Source organism: Petaurus breviceps, unplaced genomic scaffold (genome assembly GCF_028583685.1).
Source record: "Petaurus breviceps papuanus isolate PSGF00001 unplaced genomic scaffold, PetGlider_PUasm1.0 90895, whole genome shotgun sequence".
NCBI lineage: Eukaryota > Metazoa > Chordata > Mammalia > Diprotodontia > Petauridae > Petaurus > Petaurus breviceps.
In genome coordinates, this window is record NW_027187372.1 from 4,988,772 (window position 1) to 5,002,462 (window position 13,691).

At 38.9% G+C, this 13,691-nt stretch overlaps 1 protein-coding gene across 1 annotated transcript in view; it reads right to left on the reverse strand.

Annotated features, from left to right (window-relative positions):
- Window positions 1-13,691, reverse strand: part of NIBAN1 (niban apoptosis regulator 1) — a 213,657-nt gene that overhangs the window by 29,022 nt on the left and 170,944 nt on the right. Inside the window, exons 7-8 of the mRNA XM_069074417.1 lie at window positions 3,516-3,620; window positions 3,018-3,180 (exon numbers count right to left, since the gene is read on the reverse strand). Coding sequence (XP_068930518.1) covers window positions 3,018-3,180; window positions 3,516-3,620 — 268 coding nt within the window. The remainder of the gene's footprint in view (window positions 1-3,017; window positions 3,181-3,515; window positions 3,621-13,691) is intronic.

Consider the following 13,691-nt stretch of genomic DNA (forward strand, 5'->3'; position numbering starts at 1 on the left):
CACACACACACACACACACACACACACACACACACACACACACACACCCTCCTATCTTTCTAGTTTTCTCACACCTTACCTTACCACTTACTCCTCCCTTCTAGGTATTCTTAGCTCCAATGACACTGGCCTCCTGTCTGTCACATGGAAAGATCCCTTAGCCCTGAGAGCATTTTCTATACCTCTCCCCCATGTTTAGAATGCTCTCCCTTCTTAAAGAAGGAGCGTCTACTGATTTCCCTGCCTACTGATTTCCCTAGCTTCCTTTAAGTTCCCACTGGAATCCTATCTTTTACTAGAAGCCTTCCCCAACACCTCTTAAATCTAGTGCCTTCCCTCTGTTAATTATGTCCTATTTATCATGTATATAGCTTGCTTTGTATATATTTGTTGGTATGTCTGACGTGTAGCCTAGATTTGGGGAAAGAAGATTTCAAAGAGTTCAGAGGAAACACAGGCAGGATCCTATAGACTAAAATGATGTAGGGAAGTCAGCCCATGGGTGATGGGAAATGCTCAAGCATGATATTCTGAACACAGAAAGGGAAACAATTTCAATGAAGAAGAAAATGGAATTTGCCTTGACATAGCTGACCAGGGAATGTACCAAACTAACTTATATTTTTACAAGAAATGTACAGAAAATGGAAGAAAGTACAGATGCCAGGAAATGAATATAAGAATATGACCCAGTCCTGAAAAAAAGATGACAAAAAGAGATTTTTAGCTAGATGGGGAAACAAAAGATCAAAGAAGGCATAGCTTTTTGCTTTGGATTGATAGGATGATGATAATTGACAACAGAGGAGGCATGGATGCTTAACTCTTTATTTTGTTTTAGTTTTCTCTGCAAAAGAGAATGACCTTTACCCTGAAAATGACAGAACAAAAATGACTAACACTGAGTTGATAGCCAAGATAAGTAAAGGATCAGTGAGAGACACCCAGTTGCCTTTGATGAATTCAAGTCACCTAGCTCAGATGAACTACATCCTTGGTTACTGAAAGACTAGCAGATATGACTGCAATGCCATTGTCACTGAAACTTTAAAGATAGTGGAAAATGGATTATGGTACTAAAAGATTTGAAAAGAGCAAATGTTTTTCTGATTTTTGATAACAGGAAGAGAAGAGTATCTACAAATTATAGGCCAGGGAATTTGACTTCTATTCCAGGGATGAATTCTGGAGTGGAGCATTACTGAACACCTAGAAAGGCAGGCAGTGATTACAAATTTCCAGCATGACTTTATCAAGAACACATTCCAGACTGAGCCCATTTCCTCTTCTGACAGGATTTCTAGGCTACTATATGGGGGAAATGTTTCAGATAAAATTTACCTATATTTCTAGCAAAGCTTCTGATAAAGTAGCTCATAATAATTTTTTTTTGTGGAGAAATGGCAATTAGACAACAACATAATCAATCACTTGGACTCAGAACTAGTTGGATGACTGGACTTAAAGAGCAGTTGTTCATGGCTCAACATCAATATGACAGACAGAAGATCTCTAGTGGAATGTCCCCAGAATTTGTGGTTTAACATTTTTTTTGCCTTTTGGAGGGCAATTGGAGTTAAGTAACTTGCCCAAGGTTAGATGGCTAGTTTTTTTTGTGTAGATGTTAAGTGTCTGAAGCCAGAACCGAACTCGGGTCCTCACTACACTGGGGCCAGCACTTTACTCACTGTGCCACCTAACAGCCCCATGTTTAACATTTTTATGAATGATTTGGATAAAGACACAGATGGTATGCTCATCAGATTTGCAAATGAACCCAAAGCTGGGATGGAGAGCACAATAATGACCCAATCCAGATCCAAAATGGTCTTGACAGGCTAGATCATTGGGTTGAATCTAATAATATAAAATCTAATAGGAATAAATGTAAAATATTACAGTTGGGTACAAAAATTCAACTCCACAAGTATAAGGTAGGGGTTAGACAGCATTCCTTCTACAAAAATATTTGAGTATTTTAGTGGACTACAAATTCAATATAAGCAGCAGGGTCAAGTATCAACAACAACTAATAAAACTTTGGGACTAAGAGGGACCTGGCTTCTAGGAATAGAGAAGAAATAATCCCATTGTACTCTGTCCTTGTCAGACCTCAATTGAAGCAATGTGTTCAGTTTTGGGCACCACAGTTTAAAAATGGCATTGACAGACTGGAGAATGTCCATAGGAGGAGAGTGAATGTCCTTGATTTCATGATTGGGCATGTTTAGCCTAGAGAAGGAAAGAGAGACACAATAGTTGTCCCTTAAGTTTCTGAGGGGCTGTCACATAGAACAGGGATGAGATTCATTCCTTTTGGTCCCAAAGGTCTAAACTAGGAATAATTGGGTGGAGGTGGGAACTGCAAGGAGGTGAGAAGTCCCTTCTAGCTCTCAAATTCTATAATTCATAGATTTGATAAGGGTCACACAGCTAGCATTAGAGGCGAGATTTGAACCCAGGTTTCTGATGTTCTACCTCCAGCACTCTTTTTATTATACAAAGCTACCTCCTAGAATAAATCAGACACACCTCAGAGAGATTCTGGAGGTAACAGGGAATCAGTCATTGTAGGCTTTTGCGTGGGGGAGTGACATGGCCAGACCTGTGCCTTAGGAACATGCATCTGACAGCTGTTGATTGGAAGTTGGGACTGGAGAGGGAAGACACTGAATCATAAAATCAGAGTGGCATAATCTTAAGAGATGGAAGGAATCTCAGAGGCTACCTAGTCCAAGAAGAATGTTGAAAGATCATATTAAAAGCAAAAGTGACCTTTCTTTCTCACTGGCTATAGAGCATGAGAACTGTCTTAAACAATTATCACTCCTCCCCCATTGTTTTAATTATTACCCCCAAATTACTTATTTTAGGCATACTATAGGATTATAGAAATGTGTAGCTTAATAAATTTAAAGGCTTATGACTAGATGTCATAAGCACATCATCTGTTTAACAACATGTCTCCAGAGAATAGCTCTGAAATGAGGCCATAAAGAAAACATTTTATCTCTAACCTCTGATTTTTCCAGCTAAGAAGTTCTTTGAGTTCACAATCTGATCCATGTCCGAACGAATGGTCCCTTCTAGGCCCTTTGTCAGAGCCCTGCATTCCTCTTTCAAAGTACTTAATCCTTCTGAAACTTGATGCTGGACCAAGTTGTAGGCTTCTTCTAAAATCTATAACAAAACATAACATATAAATTAGTGTTCTGCATTATACAAACGATCACCTTGTTGACACTCCAAAGAACAGAGATTAGGATTGTTGATTGGACCATCACAACTTGAACTAAACTACCAAAATTAAAAAAAAGTTCTTGTTTTTCTTTCCAACTTGCATTGAGTTTGTTTTTGTCCTTACATAAGTGAGACTAGCCAGAAACAAGAATTAGTCATGAAATGCAATTCCCTACCCAGAATTCTTTTTAGACAGCTACCAATTGTGAGAAGGCAGTGCTAATTTTGTTTTACCCAAAAACCAAGAGCAGTAATAAGGTAATAGAGTCACTTACACCAAACCAAGCTCTTTTTCTGTCATTCTTCTTTCCTTTCATTTTAGGTAGAAGGTCGGTCTGAAGGGTTGGCAAGAGCTCTTCCATTACTAGGTTACTCAAGATCTATAGGATCAAATAAAAATCATAACTTCAGCCCTTGGGGGTTCAAGTGAATTAGAAAATTATCAAGTGACTTCCATGGTGGTGGGGCAGGTGAGGGAAGAAAAAAATCCTGGTTCTCTGCCATTTCTTCCAAGTCAGCTAGAACACATATCTCTTAGGTGACCTTACCCTGTGCTAATCACAAGATAAGCAGGTTCTAAAGCTATAAGTCCCACTGTTGGTACCCATTGAATGAGGAATGGCAAAAAAAAGTGGTACATAAATATAATAGAATATGTTCCATCAAGGAAGTGACAGAGATGAAAGAATCATAGCACAGGAAGATTCAGGTGAACTGATGAGAGCAGAGTAAGAAGAACCAGAAAAACAACATTCAAAATGACAACATAAAAGGAAAGATCACCACATGGTAATGACTTCTGGATAATTATAATGACCAAGCTTGATTTTGGGAAATTGTTGCAGGAAGGTACCTCCTCTTCATTGCAAGGGTGAGGGACTATAGGGATCAGAATACTGTAGTCATATTTAATCATATATGTTTTTTATTTCTTTTCTTTTTTTTCCATTACAAAAGATGGCTCATGGAGAAGAGGTGTGAGGAGGAATATATACAGAGATATAGTAGACCTTTTAATAAATGCTTGTAGGTTGATGTAAAAATAAAAGGCATCAATAAAAACTGGTGGAAGCTTTCCATAACTAGCCCAACTTAGAGTCATCACTATCAGGATGTCCACTGTTCTCTGGCTGTACTCATGCCTTATGCCATGACACTGCCTAGGCAGCACTACCCTGTCTATACCCAACTCCTTCATTGTTACAGTTCTGATGGCTCAGAGAGAGCTTAAATAGCAATTGTTTGTGCTTTGGCCAGAAACCTTGAGGGTCCTCCCCTCCCAGATTGATGGGGTTTTTTTTGGACTAGGAAAAAGAGGCCATTCTTTGCCTCTTTTCTTATGTACCCTTAATCACTGAATGACTGTTGCCTCACACAAACTGAGACCTGGGAAGGACCTTAGTTTAAAAAAGTCAAAATCTCCCACAACATCCAGAGCCACTCCCAGTAGTGGGACCCAGATGGCTCTGGAGAAAAAAAGTGAGATTAATGACTTTGCACAGCCCTGCCTCACTTAAATCAAATTCACTTGCGAGTCAAGACATTATCTTCCTGATGTCATTTGTCCACTTCAAGAATGAAGGACAAACAGCAACAACTTGAAGAGAACATGTTAATCAATTGTCCTATGACTCTACTCACAATCTCATGGATTCTCTACTCCAAATGAACTCTCACTGACTACTCTTTTAAAAGAGTCATCTTCTCTTATTAAAATGCAAACTTCTTTAGACAAAGGAATGTTTATCTTTTTTAATTGGTGCCCCAAGAATTTAGTAAAACACTTTGAACATAGTTAGAACTTTTAAAAAGTGCCTTTTCATTCATTCAAAAGATAATTTTAGCAAAAGAGAAAAGAAATGTGATCTTGTGAGAAATATTACAGATTTCAATCCAGGATCTGAAGTCACAGAAATATTGAATAAGACAACCTGAAAAGCAAAAGATTTTGAAACTTCCTGAATGACAGAAACTAGTGGGGATGATGGATATTTTCACATTGAAAAGAGCCAACAACTTACCCAGCTCCCTTATTATAAGAAATGAAGGTTCGGAGAGCCAACTAACTAGTGGCAGCCCCAGGACAAGAACTCAGCCTCCTGACTCCCAAACCAGTGAGTGAATAGAGGTGCTGGGCCTGGACTGAGGAAGCCCTGAGCTCAAATAAGGCTCTTACACACTTACTAGCTGTGTGATCATGTCACTCAACTTCTGTGTATCTCAAGTTTCCTCAACTGTAAAATGAGGATCATAACAGTACCTACCTCCCAAGGTTGTTATGAGAATCAGATTAGAAAGTATTTAAAGGGAGTAGAAGCAGGACCTCCCCACTGCTCTGGCTCCCACCTTCCCCGATCCATGTAAAAAGGCGACTGTAAACAAACTTTGGAGCTGCAGAACCCACAAAATGACAGAGAATCTAACCTCCTGCTGAGAACCTCCCAGCAGGCCAGCAGGAATCGGCCAGCACAGTCCTCTGGGAGAGGAGCCCAGCCCCATGCCAAGGCTTTAGCCCCAGGGCCAGCCTGACCAGCCACTGGCCAGAGGGATTCCAGATCAGCAGCTGCTGTGGCCACTTCCAGATTTATCAACACATAGATGCGAACGACAAAGTGAGAGGGCAGTGCAGTCTGGATTTGGGACCCAGTAAGTGGGAGTGCATGGCTTTTGCCCCTGGGGCAAGAAGCTGCTGAGACAGCAGCTTCGGCTCCTGGCCTGCAGAGTGTAGGGAGACCAAGTACCAGTCTGAGGGGTAATCGCTCTTGCTTTAACCTTCTTGGATCTGGAATGCAGTCTAAGGTGGAGGTCCTGGGGTGTATGTCCACCTTGCCAGAGCGTGTGAAGACCTCAGAGAGGGCACCCATCTAATACCTCCAGCAGCTGAGAAAACCCCAGTGTTTGGGATGAAAGCTCCCCTGTCTGGTGGCAGAGTCCTACTGTGGCAAAAAGCCCAGGGGTCAAGTGACTGAGGAGCGACATGACCAGGCAAAGAAAACAAAGCAGACAGAAGATTCCAACATTAGATTCTTATTTTGGGGACAAAAAGGAGCAAAGCATGGAACAGGAGGAAGACAGTGAAGTCAGAACCCCTGCACCAAAAGCTTCAAAGGAAAATACGAGCTGGTTACATAGAGGGCCTTAAGAAGCAGATGAGAGAAGTGGAGGAAAAATTGGGAAGAGAAATGAGAACAACACAAGAAAATTATGAAATGAGAGTCAACAGCCTGACTGAGGAAAATACCACCTTAAAAAACAGACTAACTAAATGGCAAAAGAGGCTCAAAACAGCAATGAGGAGAATAATACCTCAAAAAGCCGAATTTGCCAGGTGGAAAAAGAATCTCAAAAGCTCAATGAGGAGAATCATTGCTTCAGAATTAGATTGGAGCAAATGGAAGCTAATGACTTTATGAGAAATCAAGATGCTGTTAAACATATTCAAACAAATGAAAGAATAGAAGGCAATGTGAAATATCTCATGGGAAAAACCACTGACCTGGAAAAGAGATCCAGGAGAGATAATTTAAAAATTATTAGACTACCTGAAAGCCATGATCAAAGTAAGAACCTAGAAATCATCCTCCAGGAAGTTTTCAAAGAAAACTGCCCTGATGTTTTAGAACCAGAGGACAAAATAGAGGTTGAAAGAATCTACAGATCACCTCCTGAAAAAGATCCCAAAAAGAAAACTCCTAGGAATATTATAGCCAGGTTCCAGAATTCCCAGATTAAGGATGGAATATTGCAATCAGCAAGGAAGAAACAATTTGAATATTGTGGAAACACAATCAGGATAACCCAGGATCTGGCAGCTTCTACACTGAGGGATCGAAGGGTTGGAATATGATATTCTGGAGGTCAAAGGAGCTGGGATTAAAACCAAGAGTCACCTACCCAGAAAAACTGAGTATCATGTTTCAGGAGAAAATATGGTAATTCAGTGGAATAGAGGACTTTCAAGCATTCTTGATGAAAAAATATATATATCCAGAGTTGAATAGAAAATTTGACATTCAGATACAAGAAGCATGAGAAGGTAAATGGAAAAGAAATCATAAGAAACTTATCAAAGTTGAACTATTAACATTCCTACATAGAAAAACAATAATTGTAACTTATGAAACTTTTCTCAGTAGTTGAAGGAAATAGAAATATATATATGTGTATATATATATATATATATATGGGTATATGGGCATATGAATACATATGTGAATGTGTGTATATATGTTTACAGGTATACATAGATAGAGGGCACAGGACCAATTTAACAGGAAGGGATGATACTTAAAAGGTGAAATTAAGAAGTGAGAGAGGAATATAATGAGAGGAGATGAGGAGAGACAGAATGGGGTAAACTATCTCATGCAAAAGAGGCAAGGGAAAATGGTTACAATGGAGGGGAAGAATAGAAAGGCAAAAGGGAATGGGTCAACCTTATTCCCATTGAATTTGGCTTGAGGAGGGAATGAAATACACACTAAATAGGGTATCTCACCCTCCAGGAGAGTAGGGGGAGAAGGGGATGAGAGGGGGGATGATGGAAGGGAGGGCAGGCTGTGGGGGAGGGAAGTTGGAAGCACCCATTTTTGACAAGAGATGGGATCAAAGTAGAGAATAGAACAAGTGGGAGGTGGGATAGGAGGAAAGGAAATATAGTCGGTCTTTTACAATATATCTTCTATGTTAATGTTTTGCATTAGCCACACATGTCCAACCTATACTGAACTGCTTATCTTCCCAGTAAGGGTGGGTGACAAGGGAGGAAGGGAATGAATCTCGAATTGAAAGTTTTAAAATCAAATATTCAAATATATATATATATATATATATATATATATATATATATATACTATTATTAATACTATTTCAGAGTGAGCAGGAGAAAATCAAGCAATGAAACTCATTAAAATCAAATACTAGGTTAGGTCAGTCAATCAAGAGAAATTTAATATGCTTTTCACTTATATTTAATTAATTCAAAAAGCATTTATTAAGGACCTACTATGTTCCTGGCACTTTGTACAGAGACAAAAGCTAAAATTATCTATCCTTCAAGGGACTTATGTGTCCTGGTAAGAAAGAGCATATATTTGCATAAGTAAATACAAAAGAGATATAATAGAAATGCGAAGTTATTTTGATGGAGGAAGGTTCTTAGCAGCTGAGAACTAAGGCCTAGGAAAAAGTCTCAAGTAGGAGGTGGTAAGTGAGCTAAGCTGTGATGGTAGCTTGGAATTCTAAGGAAGGTGAGGAGGGAGGAAGTGAGTACATTTTAGTACTGGAACCAAGCCTTGCGCCAAGGTACATAGGCAGAAATGGAAAACCATGCATGAGTAAAATAGCAAATAGGCTGGAAGTAGAGTGTAGGAAGGGACCACATGGAAAATAAGCTTGTAAAAGGCGCTTAAAGCTAGAATGTGAAGAACTTTAAATTGCAAACAGATATTGTACTATTTTTTTTTTTACCTTAAAGGCAATAGGAAGAGGCTGGAGCTTTTTGAGAAGTGACATGGTTTGAATTATATTTTAGGAATATCAATTTAGAACCTAAACAAAGAAACTGTTGGGCTAGGGAGGAACTTGGAAGCAGGGAGACCAGTTAAGTGGCTATTTCATTAGGCCAGGCAAGGCAAACCTGAACCTGGGGTAGTAGCCATTCTCAGTTGAGAGAAGGGAATGGATGCAAGAGTATATAGAAGTAGACACTGGATATGGGGTGGGGAATGAGTAAGAAGAAAGAATCAAGGATAACTCTGACATTGTAAACCTCAGGGGCTGGAAGGAAATTGGTGCTCTCAACAGAAGTAGGGACATTAGGGAGAATAGGTTGGAGCCAGGGGAGAGAAGAAGTATGTATAGAATAATTTTACATGTATGTATACCTATTCATGTCTAATGGTAGCCATTTCTAGGGCAGGGTGTGGGGAAGGTGAAAAAAAAGGAGAAAAAAAGAAATTTACATGATAATTTTGTTGTATATTTGAAAGAAATTGCAAGTCGTGCATAGCAGATTTGCAATTTCATGTGCAATCATCTTTTTATTGTACCATGTTATAGAAGTGCCTGTTTTGTTCCATAAATATGTAACAATATAATAAAAAAGAAAGAAAAAGAAGATAATGAGGTCTGATTTGAACATGAGTTTGATATTTCTAGGGGATATCCAGTTGGAAACATCCAATAGCAGATCTGGACTAGAGCACAGGAGAGAAACAGGACTATTACCTTTAAATTATTTTCTCATAGATCAAAGGTAGGGAGAAGGAAGGAGCAGAAAGTGGGCATAGGGACTCTGAATGAGTGACCCACAAATAGATATTCCCTGACTAATACAGAAATATGTTTTGCATGACTTCATATGTATAATGGGTATCTTATTTCTTGCCTTCTCTGTGGGTGGGGAAAGGGATGAAGGGAGGGAAAGAATCTGGAACTGAAAGTAAAAATAAAATTTAAAAACAAATAGATGCTCATAGTTCCTTTAGCCTACTAATAATAACAAAATCATAAAAGGACCAGAAAATGGAAAAAAACGCATTTGTCAAATAAATAGCACTAGGGCATATTTTGTATAAGGAAAAAAAAAACCTTTAGAGACCTAGGATTTCTTTTACCTTGCTTCAAGACTGTCCTAAAACATATGGGAGAATTGACCTCTTTGGCCAAGGAACGTGTGTCTTTGGTGCTTCAGCCAAAATTTATGTACTATATCATCAGTGTTCCCTATCCCTTCACTGTCATTAGAACAGGAATGATGTTTTATTTTATTTGTGAATATGATCTTTTCAGGCTGGGCCCATAACTTAGCCTTTAGTACAAGGCTCTGGGCAAGGACTTGGCTTAGAAAAAAAAAACATAAGGGTAGTGAGGGGTGAAGATTTAAAAAGTGGGGAGAAGTCACTCCAAACAACATCTGTTCTACTCATTTAAAAATAATATTTGGATAAAATGACTTCTCCACCCTTTGTCCCACCCCATAAAAGAGTCAACCAAATTTAACTTCGGAAAGTGAGAACGATTTGCTCTGAGCTCAACAATCTAATTGGTGCCCTTTTGCTTAATGGAATGGTTCATTAGATCATCAGATCCTTTTCTCCACTAGAGCAAGATGGAGACCACTGACAAACGAAGGAGATTTAAGGAGGAATTATAGGAAAGATGGCTTCTGGGCTAGGCTTTAAAGGATGGGTAAGACCTCAATCGGTAAATGCCAAGAGGGAGAACTTGCCAAGCACAGTGAACAAATTGACCAAAGAGGTGGGAAAGCAGAAGACACATGCCAAGCAAAAGAGAGATGTCTGGTTTAGCTGAAATATAGACTAGATAGAAGAAAATAATATGAGAGGAGACTAGAAAGGTATGTTTTGATGAGTTCAAGAGGAAAATTGAAACATTCAGACTTCATCAATGTCAAGATGCCTTGCTACTAAATTCAAGTTGAATACTTCAATTCCAAGTGTTCTCAAATGTTCTCAATGAAAAAGTTTAGAAGAACAATCGTAGAAGGAAGGAAGGAACTTTGCCATCCCTGCCTTCTCATCAGTTGCCTTGTAGCCTGAACCAGAGACCATGTTTAGAGGACTTAACTCTTTCATCTCTAGAACTCCAGCCCTGGGGTGCCAAGGTTCTGACCTTGTGAGGGTGAGGGCCTTGTGTGGGGCCAATATATTAGCCAGTCTTCACTTTACTCTCTTTCTGTCTTCTTAACAGGCATAGGAAATACAGGGGAAAGAAGAGTTGATGCTTGGGGAACTGATATACCCAAAGTGTTGGGTGCCTGGCTTTTGTCTTGTGTTCTCTACATTTTTCACTGGTCACTGAAAATCCTTTGGCGTACAAGCAGCCCTTGGGCTGCAAGTTGTGCAGGCCTGGTCTAGAGTCATGATCACTCAATGACCCATATATAGTCTGAACCAGAATTAGAAGTCACCTGTGGGGGCAGCCAGGTAGCACAGAGAGTAAGAGCACCAGCTCCAGTGTTGGGATGACCTGGAGATCGAATCCCGGGCTCAGACACTTAGCACCCACCCAGAAACACTTGGCTGTGTAACCTTGAGCAAGTTACTTAACCCCAATTGCTTTAAAAAAAAAAAGAAGTCACCTGTGTTTCAGATCCATCCTAAAGCTGCCTGACTGAACTGTAAAAAGCTAAGTTTAGTGGAACTTTCTCACTTCACAGGCAGCATAAGATAGAGGACAGGGCTTTGTACCCCAAATCAAGAAGATGTAGGTTCATGTCTCATCTCCTATCTTTGCTAGCTATGTCAAGCACTTTGTGAGTTTTAAAGAACTTTAAAAATGTCAGTTGTTACCCCTAGAGAAAATGTTACCTGATAGAAAGGAAAAAAGTACATAATATGGATCTTCTGACTTCTAATCCAATGTTTTTTTTTCTGCTGCATTTGTATGTATATTTGTATATACACACATGCAACATAGCTAATCATCTTCCTGAGTTCAAATCTGGCCTCATACTTACTAGCTATGTGACCCTGGGCAAGTCACTGAACCTGTTTGCCTCACTTACCTCATCTGTAAAATGGGCTGAAGAAGGAAATGGCAAACCACTCCAGTAACTTTGCCAAGAAACCCCCAAAGTGGAATCATGAAGAGTTGGACATGACTTAAAAAATGATTCAACAATAACAACATTATAGAAGCATACAAGAAGCCTTCCTCCCACATATCTTATATATATTTACTATTTCACCTGGTGATCTCATCAATTCTTATCATCTCTATATTAATAATTCTCAGATCCATTTATTTAGCCCTAAACTTTTTCATGACTTCTAGACTAACATCTCCAACTTTATCTTTAACATTTTTTCTTTAAAATGTTGAGTTCTAAATTCTCTCCCTCCCTCCCATACCTCCCTGACTCATTGAAAAGGCAAGCAGTGTATCAATTATATATGTGAAGCCATGCAAAACATATTTCCCTATTAGCCATGTTGCAAAACAGCAAAACAATGACAGCAACAAAAAGCAAGAACATATAGTGAAAAAGTATGCTTCCATCTACACTCAGTTCACCATCAATCATCATCATCATCATCATCATCATCATCATCATCTCTCTCTCTCTCTCTCTCTCTCTCTCTCTCTCTCTCTCTTTCTGTCTGTCTCTCTCTTTCTTTCAATACACAGCAGTTTCATCCTAGGTCCTTTGTAATTAACTGTCTTGGATCATTGTATTGACCAAAGTAACTAAGTTTTTACAGTTGATCTTCTTTATAATATTGCTGTTACTGTATATAATGTTGTCTTAGTTCTGCTCACTTCATTTTGTATCAATTCACATTTTCTGAAACCATTCTGCTCATCATTTCTTACAGCACAATAGTATTCTATCACAATCACATGCCATAATTGGTTTAGCCATTCCCCAGTTGATAGACATCCCTTCAACATTAAATTCTTTGTCACCACAAAAAGAGTTGGTGTGTGTGTGTGTGGGGGTGTGTGTGTGTGTTTGTACATATAGGTCTTTTTCCCTTTACTTTGATCTCTTTAGGATACAGACTGGTGGTGATAGGGCTAGGCCAAAGGGTATGCTCAGTTTTATAGCTCTTTAGGCATAGTTCTAAATTGTCCTCCAGAATGGCTGGATAAGTTCACAACTCCACATACAATGAGTACATCGGTGTCCCAATTTTTCTATATCCCCTCCAGCATTCACCATTTTTCTTTTCTGTCATATTAACCAATCTGATAGGTATGAGGTAGTATCTCAGAGTTGTTTTAATTTGTATTTCTCTAATCAACAATGATTTGGAGCATTTTTCATGTGACTATTGATAATCACTTCTTCTTGATAGTCTTTATTAATAGTGATTTCTCCTTCTGAAAACTGCCTGTTCATATCATTTGATATTTTATTAACTGGGGAATGGAGGTCAGGCAGTTCCAATGACTGCACCTCATCCCTGGCATTCTCTTCCTCCTATTCCCCCATCTCTTTGTTTCCTTGGCTTCCTTCAGGTTCTAACTAAAATCCTGCTTTCTACAAGAAGTCTTTTTCAATCCTCCTTAATGCTGGGTCTTTCTTCTGAGATCATTTCCAAATGTTCCAGTATAAACATATACACACATATACATATATACATACACAGTACATACATAGTATATATATATGTGTGTGCTATATGTATGTGTATATAAACTGTATGCACATATGCATGTATATAAACATAGACACATATATTGCATATACCATTTGTACTAGGTACAAATAATATATATACTTGATTATACATGTGTGTATATACACCGATAGGTGTACATACAGGTAGATACATACATAATTGTTTGCATGCTGTCTCCCCTATTACACTGTGAGCTCCTTGAGAACAAGGTCTGGGTTTGGGGCCTTTCCTACCTTTTTCTTTGTTTCCCCTGTATTTAGCATGGTTCATGACACTTAGGTGCTTAATAAATGCTTGTTG